This window comes from Pan troglodytes, chromosome 2 (assembly GCF_028858775.2).
Source record: "Pan troglodytes isolate AG18354 chromosome 2, NHGRI_mPanTro3-v2.0_pri, whole genome shotgun sequence".
NCBI lineage: Eukaryota > Metazoa > Chordata > Mammalia > Primates > Hominidae > Pan > Pan troglodytes.
The window spans coordinates 198,256,991-198,273,110 of NC_086015.1; the positions used below are offsets into that span (position 1 = coordinate 198,256,991).

The 16,120-nt window shown below is 54.0% G+C and overlaps 1 protein-coding gene across 2 annotated transcripts in view; it reads right to left on the reverse strand.

Moving 5' to 3' along the window:
• Positions 1-2,109: 2,109 nt before the first annotated feature.
• XXYLT1 (xyloside xylosyltransferase 1) overlaps positions 2,110-16,120 on the reverse strand; it is a 199,146-nt gene continuing 185,135 nt past the window's right edge. For both annotated transcript variants that reach the window (XM_516961.7, XM_016942529.4), the window contains exon 4: positions 2,110-3,972. In XM_516961.7, coding sequence (XP_516961.4) covers positions 3,576-3,972 — 397 coding nt within the window. In that variant the 3' untranslated portion in view covers positions 2,110-3,575. The remainder of the gene's footprint in view (positions 3,973-16,120) is intronic.

Genomic DNA, 16,120 nt, shown 5'->3' on the forward strand with positions numbered 1-16,120 from the left:
GGCAGGCCAGGGTGTGATCTGTTGGCAGGCCGGGGTGTGATCTGTCGGCGCTCTGTGGTATGATCTGTTGGTGGGCTGGGGTGCCTGTGCAGTGATCTGTCTGCGGGCTGGGGTGTGATCTGTCGGCAGTCTGGGGTGTGATCTGTCAGCGGGCTGAGGTGCCTGTGCAGTGATCTGTCTATGGGCTGGGGTGTGATCTGTCAGCAGGCTGGGGTGTGATCTGTGGGCAGTCTGGGGTGCCTGTGTGGTGATCTGTCGGGGGGCTGGGGTGTGATCTGTGGGCGGGCTGGGGTGCCTGTGTGGTGATCCGTCGGCGGGCCGGGGTGTGATCCGTTGGTGGGCCTGGGTGTGATCTGTCGGCGGGCCGGGGTGTGATCTGTCGGCGGGCCGGGGTGTGATCTGTCCGTGGGCCGGGGTGTGATCTGTCCGTGGGCCGGGGTGTGATCTGTCGGCGCTCTGTGGTGTGATCTGTTGGTGGGCTGGGGTGCCTGTGCAGTGATCTGTCTGCGGGCCGGGGTGTGATCTGTCAGCGGGCTGGGGTGTGATCTGTCAGCGGGCTGGGGTGTGATCTGTCGGCAGGCTGGGGTGTGATCTGTGGGTGGGCTGGGGTGCCTGTGCAGTGACAGTCTGCTGTGCACTGGGGGGTTGGAAGGTCGAGGCCACTGGTGACAGAGGGGAAGCTCCTGAGAGGTGTACTCAAAAGCAAATGAGAGATGTTGTTTGGCCTTTGCCCATTTTGACCAACCAGCTTATTGTTTTTTTCTTGCAACAACAAAATACACACATAGCTATAGACACATTTTAATTATGGAAATGATTGCAGGGAAAATACCTTTATTATTGTGAGTCTAAAATTCTTTAGCCTTTAACTCACTTTTTTCCCATTGAAATAATTGTTTTTTTAATGTGGTGTTTGAAACACCTATGTTTTTAGAAGTTGAAATATAGCAGAATAGATGCTCTTTTTATACGTGTGTGTGTGTAGGTGTATATCTATACACACATATATATGTGTGTACATTGATATACATACACATATATGTAATTTTAAAAATAGGATCATATTAAACATATGATCTTACATTTTGCATTCTTTATTTAATAGCACATTGTAAGTATTTCCTGAGGCATTACATATTCTTTGAATAATGCCTAAAGTATTCTGTTATATGGATGAAGCATATATTATTCACCTACCTCCCTCTTTTTTTTTTTTTTTTTTTTTTTTTAAAGACAGAGTCTTGCCCAGTCGCCCAGGCTGGAGTGTAGTGGTGTGATCTCAGCTCACTGCAGCCTCTGCCTCCTGGGTTCAAGTGATCCTCCCAGCTCAGCCTCCTGAAGAACTGGGCGTGCACCACCATGCCCAGCTAATTTTTGTATAGTTGAAGAGACTGGGTCTTGCCATGTTGCCCAGGCTGGTCTTGAACTCCTGGGCTCAAGAGATCTGCCGGCCTCAGCCTCCGAAAGTGCTGGGATTACATGTGTGAGCCACCGCGCCTGGCCCGTCTTTTTCACATTTCAAGTTGCTTCCAATTTTCTTCTACTATAAAAAATGTTGTGATAAACATATAGTATATGACTCTGTCCACATCTCTCACATTTTCTTACAGTCGACTTTAGACATAATGACCTTCATGAAGTCTTCATAAACATTATCAATAGCGTAATAAATCCCCCAATACAATGGCTGGTGCACAGCAGGCATTCAAGAATTGTTACCTATAAATAGGAAATCAAGTAGGTGAGAGAACAGACCAATTCTGTCACAGCAGAGGGCTGGGAGAGAAATCTGCTCCACCTTTTCAGGGCAGGATGTAACTGGGCAGTCTAGGGTAAGAGGGATGAGAAGAAATGGGGATGCTTTTGCTCCCCGGTGCAGGTGGACCTGCCAATACCTAGAATGAAATGATTCCTTGCTTTGAACCAAACATGCCAATACTACCCTCTCTGACACCCTCTCAGATGTGCCCTCTCCTTGGTCCTTAGGATCTCCTGTAAGCACTCATCTTCATCACGGGAGGTGGGGATTCCAATGGCATTGAGTACACACTTGATTCAGAGCCTTCATGCAGCTGAAACTGATCAGAGAACAAACAACATGAATCACCATGTTCTCAAAGATGATTTATTAGCTATCCTCACTCATGGGAAAAAGATAGAAAAACGTAAATGAAATCAAAACAAAACAAGATGAAAATTCCATAGCATTTCTCCAAGGACCTCAGCTAGATGATACAAATGGACCCCTGGGGCTTTCACGTCTACAGCCTACGTACAGGAGGCCCCATCAAAAGAAACGATGCTTTAATTTCTGCTAAGGTCTACGGTCTAACGTGGTATGATAAGGGGATTTTGTAAACAAAGAAACTAGAATGCTTACTGGCCCATGAGTGACATGTCTTCCAAGCCCACATGGTCACACTTGGGAATTGCTGGGTTCCCTTTTTTTTTTTTTTTTTTTGAGATGGACGTCTCACTCTGTCGTCCAGGCTGGAGTGCAGTGGTGTGATCACAGCTCAGTGCAGTGAACTCCTGGACTCAAGCCACCCTCCCACTTCAGCCTCCCAAGTAGCCGAGACAACAAGCACAAGCCACCACACCTGGCTAATTTTTTAAAATATTTTGTAGCGATGGGGGCCTCCCTGTGTTTCCCCGGCTGATCTCGACCTCCGAGGCTCAATCGATCCCCCCACCTCGGTCTCCCAAAGTGTTGGGATTATAGGCTTGACGACTGTGCCCGGCCTGGGCTCCTTTTTGGAATGAGTCTTCCTGGTCCAGACAGTTCTCCTGCATGTCCTCGTGGTGGCCAATCTCTGTTCTTTGATGATGAATTTGCTTTCTGAGTAGAGTCTGGTCACCTGGAGCTGGTTTGGTTGAATAAAGGACAATGGGGTTCTAGGATGTAGCTGGGAGATACAAGCTGTGAGTGCTCTAATAATGAGATAAGTTTTCTTATGCAGGCCCCAGTTGGTCCTGAAGTCCTTCCTCAAAGAGGCGATCCTGAAACCTACACCAAGTGATGTGAGCGTCAGGAGAATGCGCGTGCAGCAGCCTCCCAGGGTGAGTATGCGATGGGCTGGCATTCGTTTGGACGCTTAGATACTGGGCTGGTCATTAAAACCTTGGCTTACCTTACCCGTTTGGGGCTCGATGGGTGCTAAAGCAGTTCTGTTTGTACTTTCTCGAAAAATGGAAGGCTGTCAATTTAAATTAAATTTATATTGGTCCAAAAAAGGCCGGGTCTAAAAGATTTCCATTCCTCAGAGGCAGACAGCAAGGGGGACCCTTTCTCCCCTTCTCTTCAAGTGCTTGCTTCCCAGCCCACTGGACATGCGTGTCCTTTGTGTCGCCTGCTCCCTGGAGGAATAATGTCCCAAGCACCAGCAGTGCACAGGCCAGTCCTTGGCGGGTGGCCTCAGCACAGTGACCTGCCCGGCAGGAGGTCTCAGCACCTTAATCACAGGACTTCCCTGCGGTGTCTCTCTAGCGGGTCAGACACTGCCCTTGGGTCTGTCCCAAGGAGCCCTGTCCTTCCCCCAGATCTGGAGGCCCCGGGGGCAAGGCAGGGGGTGCGCCTAGTCCTCCGGGATGGGAGTGTTGCAGTTCCCGTGGTAGATCTTGACGTGGCCCTCACACCTGAAATAGGCCTCGAAGACGTCACTGTAGCCATGGTCCCTCCACCAGGTGCACAGCTGCCGGTTCCAGGTACAGTCCAGCACATGGAAGAGCTTGGGGTGCTCCATGCCGATCATGGTGAAGAAGTCCTGGTCCCCGAGGTGGCCGCGGAAGTGGTACTTGTCGGCCAGCTGCTGCACCTGCGCCGGCTCCAGCAGGCGGCTGTAGAGCGGGGACTGGCGCATGGCCTCCAGGTTCAGCAACATCACCCCGCTGTTGAAGCCCGGCAGCCCCTCGGGGGGCGGGCCCCCAACCCGGGTCTGGGGGTTCTCATGGCGGAACTGCCAGAACGTGTGCCTGTGGAGAGAGAGGACAGAGTTAGTCTGGTGTGCAGGGGAACCAGCCTGCCGGCCTGCCGCCCTGGGTCTTCACAGCCAGCCTGCACGCAAACACTGCCACATTCCGGGGTGCAGAATCCGCATCACTACACCAGCAAGTGGCAGAGCTGGGACCTGAACCCAGGGCTCTGGACCCCAAGCCTCAGATTCTTTCTACCATCCTCTGCTACGTCCTCACCACAGCCAACATTGATATTATTGACTCAGGATGTACCAGGCGCCATACTAGACCGGCTTACTTACTCCCCACACAACCCCAGGGGATGGGTGCTCTGAGATGATACATCATTTCACAGCCAAGAAAACGGACGCACAGAGAGGTCAAGGTATTTGCCCAAAGTCACACACCTAGTAAGCAGCAGACGCAGGGACTAAACCCAGACAATCTGGCTCCAAAGTCCACATTCTTAAGATAGCAGCAATCTAGGTAGAACTTTCCACCCCCTTGTCTTCACCTGTGATCTTGAAAAGGAGAAGGGAGAGAGAAGCAGGAGACACAATCCTGAACAGAGATCTCGTCAAGACGCAGGCAGCTGAACCCTGACTGGAACAGAACTGTTTTCTGCTTTAGAACAAGGCTCATTCATTGAGCCCCAAGCCTGGCACTTCAGAAAGGCTGGGCAGGGGCTGGGGGCCTGCGACAGCCCAGGGCACACCATGGGTTAGGGTGAAAGACAGCTGTACAAGAGCCATGCAGGATGATGTCTACTTTAGAAGGAATGTCACTTCAAGTTCAATTTTTCTCTCAGCAGATTTAGAAACCAATCGAGGTTCATAGTTCAGGGAGTGTTGCCTCTTCTAGGTCCTCTACCCAAATGCTTCCATCTGGAGGGGAGAAGAAAGACCTAGACACCTCCCTGTGAGGGCCAGGGTTAAAGCGCTGCACTGTCCTCCAGCCTCTTTAATAGCTAAGCCTCGTGTGTGCTGCAAGGGGTGTGCAGGCGGAGGGGAGAGGCGTCCAAGCCCACACCCACAGAGGAGGGGCCACAGCAATCGTGCCGGTGACCTGGAGGAAGGAGGACCATCAGGAGGCCCACTGTGGCAGGGACAGGCGTGGGAGTGAGTCCTCACGGGGAGGACGCATCGTGGCAGAACCAGCTCTGCCTCCCAGCCTGGAGATGCTGCCCCACCGGCCCCCGCAGAGAGACTTCCCCACCCAAACCCAGGATAGGATCTGCGTGATGAAGCAGAAGGTACGGGGGAATAAAACCGGAGACCCTGCCCAGGGTGGCCCTGAGGGGCCACTTCTCAGCACCAGCACATTGCTCCGCTTCTGGGAACGGAGGAACCTTCCTCAAGGTCTCACGTATCACAGAGAGTGCCGAGAGTCTGACCCTGGCGAGGGGGAAGCATTCCCTCCGGACATTCTTACAGGGGAATCCACAGGTTCACTGCTTGTGTTCTGCTGTGAGTGGAACCGAGCTCTGGTGCCTGCCTGGTGGTAACAGCCTTGGCAAAAATAAGCTTCTCAAGCAAACTGAGATGCTGTCATCTTGCCACAAAAGTCTGTGGAGATGATAGGGTCACACAGGGTTGGGATGCAGTGTGGCAGCTGTGTGTTCATTTTACCCTATTTCTTCCCAGTGGTTCATTTCAGGACCAGGTTATAAAGCAGCTAAAATTCTACCAGGCAGACCAGGGCACCACGACATCAGAGAGGAGGGACCCTCTGACTAGGGGCAGTGGGTGCTTTACCACCAAGGAGCTCGATTTACCCTTCGAGGGGTGGGAACGGAAGCGTTTACCGAGGTGGAGCAGAGACCCAAAGGGAGGGAGGGCACAAGAGGCAGGACCTGTGCCCACCGAGGTCCTGGACTACCTCATGCTCCACAGAGCCCACGTGTCCATCTTTACTGTCCAGAGTACCCAGGAGGGAGAGGACTCACCCAGCTGGGGGTGTGGCCCGTGCAGTCTCTTGTGTCCACAGCACCTCACAGGGCACCAGCACAGCAGGGCCACAGGAAAGATCACAGGGCTGATGAGGAACGATGGAAAGGCAGGCGTGGGGTGGACCGTGCAGCTGTCGACACCGGGTGGAAGCAGGGGGCAGGACACTGGGGACACGATGCTGCCGCTGCTGCACCTGCAGATTCACTGAGCCCTCAACCTCCCCGCCAGATCTACTGTGGGGTTGAGTGAGGAGCAGGAACCCGGAGAGGCTGCTCAATGTCTTTTTAAACAGCTTTACTCCCTAGCAAGTGGGGAGCAAAGAGGCCGCCCACTGTTCCAGGTATCCTTACCAACCTCAGCAGGAACGCTCCCAAATCTTCTGTGTCTGCAGCAAGGAGGAGCAAATAGTGAACTAGCACAGAGCTCGCTGGGCTCAGGAGACGGGAGCTGCAGGCAGAGAGAAGAGGACGGAATATGCCTCCAGAAGGCCACAGCACAAATGGCTCTTTGGGGACAATGCTCAGCACCACCACTCAGTCAGGATGAAGAGGCATTTGATGATAGTCAGAAAGGACTGGTCTGGGCATCAGCCTGAGAAGGAAAGGAGGGACAGGAAATTGGGCGTGCAAGCTGCCCTGTGTGTGTGCTGGAGCAGAAACACAGCCTGAAAAGGAACAATGACTGTCCCTACCCAAAGCGACGTTCAGGGGGCCCTTGTTCAAGGCGCCCCTACTATCCCCAAATGAACCCAGAAAGACAGAGCAGTCACCTAAGGGAATGGTGCGTTTCTCTGGCTTCTGTGTCCGCTGGTTCTCGTAGAGGAATCGCATCAGCCTCGGGGTAGAAGGAATGATACGGGGTGTGGACAGTATTGGAGCTCGTGCGAGGAACTTCTATCCCATGGCAAAATGGCCTAAACAGGCAGTACCGCCAATCCCCCCAACGCAACAGCACAGCGTGGGTCACAAAGCCCTCTCACACACTCCACCTCGGCTCCCTCTCCCTGGCAGCCCAGGGACATTACTGCCTGCATTTTTGCAGAAAGGGAACAGAGGTCCTCAGTTTGTCGCAGGCAGGGCTTCTGATCTCTGAGGTCCCTTTGATCTGACTGCCTCGGATTCCACGGGCTAGGGTTCCAAGGAGGTGCGCTTGGATTTCAATCTTATTTCTGAATTTGGGTGGCACCGGCCGAGGCCAGGGGACAGGGTGATCGGGTGATGCTGGCACATTAGGAACTTAGGGCTCAGACCCGAGGCCTCTACGAGGCAGGGCAGTGAGTGTCCCAGACCCCTGCCCTTCTTCACAGGAGTCTGGGGCTGACAACGTATATTCAGGGGCACTGTCCATGGCACGTGCAGAGGCTGCAGGAAACCTTTGTATAAATGCAGGTATTTGGTTCTGAGTCCTGGAGCATCCAGAAGTTTCTCTGACTAACCCCTCCCCTCCTCATGCCCACAACCCAGCCACTTTGCTCTAACTATCTGGATTGTCTAACCGTCCAGCCTGTGGAGAGTCTTGTTCCTGTCTTCCATAGTCACCTGGAGACCCACGGTAGAGGGGATAAGCCTTTTTCACCCCTTTAGAAATAATTTCAACTGGAAAACAAGCCCCCACGCAGACAGTCCCTGGTAAATATTGGGTCTTTTCAGAAGTCAAGGAGGCCCTTTGGGAAAATAAAAATTAAGAAGCTTTAAGAACATTCTTCCAGTCATAAATGCATTTTCTAAATTTTTAACATTGAATATAACTTAATAATCATAAAAAAAGACTATTAAAAGCTAGTCAACTAGTTTTCATGAAGAAAACCCATCTTTATGGAAAAGGGCATCTGAAGTCATTTGGAAAAGCACAGTTACTTCCTTGCTTCAAGTCTTTCCCTGATGATCACAACCAAGGCCGCTCTGCTAAGGGCTCTCGAGAGAGCCGGGCTGGAGAATCTAAGGCTTGTCCTCCCCAGTAAAGGGCACACGTGGCCATCAGCCCTCCCGCCTCCTCCTCCCACCACTCCAAACCACAGGCCCTTTTGCCTCCGACTCTTCGTGATTTTTTTTCTCCTGCCCCTTTCTCAGCTCCTCAGGTCGAGTTCACCACCACCACCTCCAAGAGGGAGGAAGCGAGGATGGGAAAATGCTGAGCCTGGGCTGTCTGCACAAGACTCTGCAGGAAGGTTCTAGAAGCCTATGCTGACTCAGGCTAAGTTCAGGCTGTAGACTGTCAGGCAAAGAAGGCTCCATTTGAGGTCTGAGATTCAGCACACGGCCTCGCAAGGCGTTACCTCTGGGGCGTCCTTCAGCCTTGAGGGCAGTCACTGAAGGGCCAGCATCTGGGCCTCCTCCCAGAGGAAGCACCCGGCCCAGAGGCTGTGCAGTCAGTGAGGCCTGGAACCCGGAAACGTGATTTCCCTTATACCCATGCATGTGTGCCTGGCCCAATGAGCTTGTTTGGCGTGGAAGGGACCTTGTTTTCCAGTCATCCAAGATGAGAGTCCAGGAGGGAAAAGCAACACTCAGCAGCTGCCCAGCACTTCATCCATGCCAGCCAGGTCCTCTGGGGTGATCCAGGGACATTTCAAGTCCACCCAGGCCCAGAAGCTCTCCGGACACCCTGCGCCCTGGCTGGGTGATGTCGGCTAATTTCAGACCCATGACCCTGCATCTTGGTCCTACCTGGAGCTGAGGCTGAAGTTCTGTGGGGCAGTCTCGAGCTCTTCAGTCCTTTAGGGGAACCACTGCCCTGTGGTATCAAACTGGAGAAGACATGGACATCCTGGAGTTGTAGGGTCACCACGGAGCTCTAAGTACCCGTGTCCCTAGAGCAGTCCTTACTGCCAGCTCAGAACTGACCCTTATTAGGATCTCTTGATAACAAGACCTAAAGCAGGCTGAGGTCTCCAGCTCTACTGGACAGAGAAGGTAAGAAGTGTTCCCAGGCCGGGAGCGGTGGCTCACACCTGTCATCCCAGCACTTTGGGAGGCCGAGGTGGGCGGATCACCTGAGGTCAGGAGTTCGAGACCAGCCTGGCCAACATGACAAAACCCCGTCTCTACTAAAAATACAAAACTTAGCCGGGCATGGTGGCGTGCGCCTGTAATCCCAGCTACTCAGGAGGCTGAGGCAGGATAATCGTTTGAACCCGGGAGGCAGAGGTTGCAGTGAGTTGAGATTGCACCATTGCACTCCAGCCTGGGCAACAAGAGTGAAACTCCGTCTCAAGAAAAAAGAATAAGTGTTCCCAACGTCACACAGGCCATTTGCAGTAGGACTAAGAGATGCTCCTCATAGAGCCACGGTCTACCAGAGCCTGAAGACTGAGGGACTCCTGGTTCATATACCCATTGTGCAGATGAGGAAGCTGAGGCTCAAAAACTGGCCTGTCCAGGGTCACGCTGCTGAAAGGGCAACTCCACATTTCCAGGCAAATAATTTATGCTTTTCCACAAATGCCTCTGCCCAGAAAAGGGAACTGCTGCCTCCCACCTACCCAAAACAAGCCCTGTGGTGAGGTGAGGCAGCACCGCTCAGACAAAGCCAGCCTGCCAGGAGGCGCAGAGGCTGTGCCTTCCCCTCCAGCAGGGCCCACGTCCTCCAAGCTCACCACACTAGCACTTGGAGGAGAGCTGGGTGCCCGAATGGCTGGCAGGACTTGCCTGGGGAAATAGGAGGGACATTAAGCAGGTGGCAGGCATGTGCTCGCCCTTGTCTGTGAGACCTCCTAAGAAACATGTGCTTGTTTTCAAACCCCAGCCCTCTTTGAAGGCCAGCAACTGAGTTTCCAAACCACAACATCCCCAGAACTTGGAAAGGGCAAGCGGGGTCAAGGCAGGGCTGCTGCTTTGCAGGCTGAGTGGGCACTGGGGTTGGTCCTCAGTGCTGAAACCAGGCTGCCTGGCAGGACAGGAGAGGACTGCTGGGGCACCGAGCCCCACAGAGACCCTGTGGGGAGGCACACTGCAGAGGGCTTCCCCTCCAGGCCCTCCCCCCAACATGAGCCACAGCTCCTCCCCTCCAGAAAGAACCAGCACCACGGCCTCCGCCTCCTGGAGCCTCTCCCCGCACGCTGGAGGCTGCCAGGGCCCTGCTTTGCAACTGCTGGCATCTCTGTACCACCTGCACAGCCTGAGAGAACAGGGGTTCAGGGAAGGAAGAGGGCCTGGAGGAAGGTCTGGGGGCTCGGGGAAGTGAGAAAAGAGGTGACATCTGCTGAGCAGATGTGCACAGCTTTAATCAGGACAGTGTTACCACCCACCCCACACCCACCCGTTCCAGGAGAGGAAGAAGCCTGCACGGGGTCACGGGGCCGACTGCGGCACAGACATTGGAACTCGACCGCGCGTGTTCCCAGAGTCTGAGTCGTTTTGAATTATGTCACGCAGGGGCCTTCGGTGGGAGGAGGGACGGTCGTGACAGGGCACTGGGGTGGCTACTAGACAAGCCAAGCATTCTGGAGAGTTGCCCCGTTACAGCCTGCACAGTGGGCCTCATTTTTACCTAAAGACCACTGGGCTCTGTTAGTTCGCTAGGGCTGCCATCGCAAAGTACCACCAATGGAGCGGCTTCAGCAGCAGAAAGGTGCTGCCTCTCCGTTCTGCGGGCTGGAAGTCCAAGATCACAGTGCTGGCAGCTGGCTCTGTCTGGGCTAGGAGGGAGGGTCTGTTCCAGGTGCTCCCCTCGCTCCTGGTGGCTTGCTGGCAGTCTGGGATCCTGGGAGAGGCATCACCCCGCTCTCTGCCTTCATATTCACATGGCGTTCTCCCTGCGTGCACGTGCCTCTGTGTCCACATTGCCCCTTTCTATCAAGACGCCAGCCATAAGGATCTGCGCCTGCCCTACCTCAGCAGAACCTCATCTCAACTCTTTATATCTGCAACAACCCCATTCCCACAAAAGGTGACACTCAGAAGTACTGGGGGCTAGGACTTCTGCAGAGGAATTCTGGGGGACACACTTCAACCCACAGCACTCTCCAGCAATGAAGATGGAGAAAAACACCACAGCTCACTGGTACCTTGTTCTCACTGTCCAGGGACTCAGAGGACACCTGTGGGGCCCAGAACTGCCCTCAGCAAACCCCCAGCCCCTGCTGCTCTCAGTGGGTGGAGACAGAATGACCCACAGTGGGCGGGGCAGCCTCTGTCCAGGGAAAGGCAGGTGTCAGTGGCTGGGGAAGGGAAAAGCAGAGGGATGGGAGATGATGTAGGGGGCGGCACGGGGACCCCAGCAGAGAGATGTCAAAGGCCCGTAGCGAGTCAGGCCATGGGGGCCTTTTCTGCTGTGGGAGCTCCTGCAGAGCCACTGAGCCACACGGGCCTTCCAGCTAGTTCTGCAGGCCCACTGTGCCTCCTCCAGCCTCTCGTGACCTGGCCCTCTGGGCACGAGATGTGTCCCACCAAGCTCCCTCCAGCCTACCTCCCCCTCTTCCTCATCCCCATCCAAGCTGGGCCTTCTCCCCAGTGATGCCCTCCAAGCCTCCTACTAATATCGACTGCCCGTTCTCTGCCTCTCAAACACTTGGATCTAGACAGAATGACACCCAGACAGTACCTCAGTACCCCTCCACGAAGTAGAGACGCATCCTGCTGCCACTCTCCCCAGTCCCCAGGGCTGCACATGGCCCCCCACACTTCCAGGGCTGTCCTCCCCACCTCCCATCGCACCATCCGGCTGGCAGCTCCTTGCTCGCCACCTGGGATCCCCTTCCTCTCTGCTCCATCCCTAGGGACACCCTCAAGAATTCCAAATGCTGATGGCCCTTCCCTTCACCTTGACCACAGTGTCCTCAAACCACACCTAAGCTACCCACTCGGCTCTCCATGAACTTTGTGACCAGATGCACTCTGCTCCAGTGATGGGAACTGAGATCCCTCTCCGGCGGCAACGTCCTGACCTACCCTGCACAGAACCTGCTCATCAGACCCTTGGGAAGCTCTGACCCCTGCCCCCAGATTGGCAGCCTCAATTTGCATCTCCTGGCCCCTTACCCAGTGTCATCTGCCCCAGTACGTCACTGCATGTGAGAATACAGCAGTGTGGAAAGCTGTAGAGGGCAAGGACTTGGAAGTGCCGCAAGAGGTGACAGTGACCTTGGAGAAGGAGAGGGACGGAGACCGGGAAGCCACTCCCTTGGCCCTGGGGAGCGTATGAACAGCAGAGAACAGACGCCAGGGAGCCAGATGGCACCTAGAGGCAAAGAGAGGACAGAGGGGAGGATATTTTACAAAGAGGGAGAGCTGAGTATTCTGTATGCCAAGGGAAAGGGATGCATACATGAGAGAAAGACAGACTGAAGAAATACAGGGAAAACAGCAGGGTGGCTTCTTTGAGGAATGAGAATAACGATAATGGCTAATATTTAGTGAGGACTTACTATGTGCCAGGCCCTGTTGTTAAGTTCTTAAATGTATTCAGTATAATGTTTGTAATAAGCAAACAAGGTAGGTACTATGATTTCCATGTTCTAGATGAGGAAGCTGAGGCAGAGAGCTCTAAAACGCTTGCCCGAGGTCAGCAAGGGGAGAATTGCCAGGCAGAAGAGCTGTCCGGGAAGAGGGAACCCCGGGATGTGGCTGGGAGCAGAGAGGGACAGAAGCGAGGACAGCAGCAGTTCTGAGAGGTCAGGAAAGGAAGACATGAAGTCATCTAAGGAGGAGGAGGGGCTGGGTGCGAGAAGGGTTTGAGAAAGAGAGAATTTGTTTACAAGGGGCTCTGCGTAATACAATCGGGAATGAATAACAGGCAAATAAAGGGTGAGGGTGTGGGCAGAGTCAGGTGACTCTGGGACTGATAAGGGGATGTGTCCCGCTCATCTTCATGTCTGGAGGGCCTGGCGTGGGCATTTGATTCACAGAAGGGCCCTCAGAACTGTTAGTTTCAAATGGATGGATTAATGAAGGAAGGCATAAGAGATTCTAAAGCTTGATGGCAGGAATTTAGGAGAATGTTGGATGAAGGCAGTGGCACAATCGTTCAGAAAGGCAGGGGCGGGAGGAGAACGTGCCTTGGGCCCAGTCACTAGAGGGAAGTGAAGACAGAGAAGGTGAGGCAGAAAAGTTGGCTCCCCAAGCCCAGGAATCCACATCTGTGACGAAGTGCTCAGTGTGACAAAGACTGGGAAGGAAGGGGCCCAGATGGTGACCTGACCCGGGGATGCCCACAGCCCTCTGGACAACGCCCTTCCTAGCGCTGGCCCTGGAAGGCACCCAGCCTCCAGTACTGGGGCTTGTAGAGGGAGTACCTGTTCAAGCCCCAGTACTTGTCACAGGGAGCAGCTCAATTCTAGTGGGAGCCCCAGGACCCAACCAGGAAACCACAGAGCCGGCAGCCAAAGCTGGTGAGGACCCACCTACACCTGGCCCAGCTGGGCAGCCAGGCCCCAGCTCAGCTCTACAACCCTCCTCTTTCCCTGGATTTAAGGGAGCGGGGGTGGGGGGGATGGGGGAGGGTTTGTCAGAGTGAAGACAAAACCACAGAGGGTCACCTTCGGAATCGGCTCACTGTCCCCGACAGCCTCATGGCGCTGGAGTTCACAGGAGAGAGTGCCAGGACACATGGTGGGGTGTTTTCCGGGACAGCGAGCAGCGTGCAGCCATGTGTGGGAAAGGCGGCAGGGAGGGTATGTGTGGAATTTAACCTTGTGTCCCCAGTTAGACTCCATCAATCCGCACCAGCGCCCTTCACCCTCATGGGAGGGGGTGTTCCAACCCAGGAGCCAGAGGTGGCAGAGACTCCGTGGACGTGGCTCACCCGGGCACGAAGGTGCTGGGCAGTATGACCCCCGGCTGCAAACCGTGTTACTTCTGAAGATCAGAAAAAGTGGAGCGCCCTCCCATTCCATCTAAGGGGACCCCCACCTTTGGCTGTCCCTGGTCGCCGTCCTACACAATGTGGCATGGATCTTGGCCAAGGCAAAAATAGTAACTGGCACAGTGACAGTGTGATGGGCCAGGCCCAGGCCCCGCCTGCAGGAGCCTGTCATGCTGAGGTGGGCAGCCCTTCTCAGATGTCACTGTGCCTGGGCTCACCTGGGAGCTCGTCAGCCACTGCATTTCTGACAAGCTCCCAGGGATCGCTAACGCTGCTGGTCCAAGAATCACACTAAAAAAAAAAAAAAAAAAAAAAAAGGCGTTTTTATGATTTTTATAAAGAGATGAAAGCCACTGAGTTATTTTATCCTGAAAATGGCCATACAAGAGGTGGCGTAGCAATTTGCAAAGTATACACAGGTCCTATGCTAATACTTGTCCCGTCTTCTCCCTCTGTCACAGCGCTGAGCAGGGCCCAGGGACAGGCTTCCTGGAAGCAGCACAATAATGCTTACAGGTGCCAGGAGGGAGGCCCAGCTCCGCCACCTTCCATCGGTCTGGGGTGGAGGGAAGGCCAGGAGGCAGCAATATATCAGATTTCCACTGCCTTGAAAAAAAATGTACCAGTGCACATACAGGTTAAGAATAGAGGTTCTGGGGGCAGACAGTCCCAGTCCGGAGCTTAAATCCTGGTTCTCTGCATCTACACTGGAGAAGGCACTCGAACTCTCTGTGCTGCAGGCTTCCAAATATAAACAGGGCTGCCGAGAAAATGTTATGAGGTAATGCAAGTAAAATACTCAATACATTCAGATGAGATAAGGAAAGCCACAATGTCAAGTTCAGCGAGCAGCAGTGCAGATTCTCAATGCCAAACACACCAGCCTCCCCTGTGGTCTGCAGCAGCCAGTGGGCCCTGCACCTGGTCTACCTGGCTCTGCACCCACCACCAGGGTGGGCCTGGGCAAATCACTTCCCCTCCTGGGCGTTCGGTTCCTAAACCTATTAAATGGACGAATCAGCCAGAGGATTCTTGTCAGTCCTGAAAGCCTGCAGTTCTAGGCCAGGACTAGAAGCTTCCGGGGGGCGATCACTGAACTCCAACGATTGATGATGTCTCTTTAACTGCGTTCCAAGTGTGTGATTACAACATGGATTTGCTGTTGTTGCTACTTGCTTTTGTTTCAAAAACTCAGCCTCACGATGGATCCAGTGTGGGGCATCTGGGTGGTTTCCAATTATGGGACCTCAGCAGTGTGCTGTGTGTGTCAAGGGTGGCGGGCGCGTAAGGCAACCACTATGCTTATTTGTTTTTGCAGAGTCCTTAGGTTTGTCCTATTTGGGTGTCTGCAGATTCAGTTTTCAGGAAATAGGGGTGATGAGTTTCAGGCGTTTGCCTCCCCGTCAGCCCCCCTCCCTGGTGGTCTTCCTGGAGGGCTGCTGACACCTGCCCATCTTCTCTCTCCCTCTGGTGCTACTGTCTGAGCAGCTGTGCAGGAGCAGGAAGGAGGAATAGGCAGGGCCAGAAAAGTTCCCTGTGTCCCTGGGACTTCCTTCCCTCAGGCATTTCGGCATAAACACACGGAACCTCGTGGGAGTCCAGCAGGAAGAAAAAGTGAGGAACCCTGAAGAAGGATCTCTCGGCTGGGCACGGTGGCTCACGCCTGTAATCCCAGCACTTTGGGAGGCTGAGGCGGGTGGATCCCTTGAGGTCAGGAGTTTGAAGCCATCCTGGCCAGCATGGCGAAACTCCATCTCAACTCCACAAAAATTGGCCGGGTGTGGTGGCGCGTGCCTGTAATCCCAGCTACTCGGGAGGCTGAGGCATGACAATCACTTGAACCCCGGGGGACGGAGGTTGCAGTGAGCCGAGATCACTGGGTAACAGAGTGAAACTCCATCTCAAAAAAAAAAAAGAAGGACGTCTCCCAAACTTGCCCTCAGCCATAAGGCACCCCCCCGCCAAGAGCCAACAGTGAGGTGCCAGGTCACATGTGGCACAGACATGGCCCCAGCCAGGAAGCCCTGCTCACCCCGTGAGATAAAGTTGCAAACTTAAGAAGCCATGTCTGCACATTTCTGCTGGCCAGCCGAATTCCACAAAGCCCCTGACTCTGTGACAACGCTCAACCCTCCGGAGGATGAAGACAAAACAGGATAGAGCGCCCGGCCCCCAGCGTCTCTTCCTGAGTCACTATATTCCTTAAAAGATCCGTGACCCTAGTGCTTGCCTTTTCCTACGCATAAGATCGCATCTGAAGGGGTTAGTGATGTCGCTTCTGGAGTCTCTAACCAGATGCACCCTTGCACGTAAGCCTTGATAACCCCCTGCGTGTACCGAGCCTGTCTACCTGTGTGTAAACTGTGAGCTGAAACAGTCTTGGGGCAGCCTGACAGAACCTCTCGAAAGACTTCTCC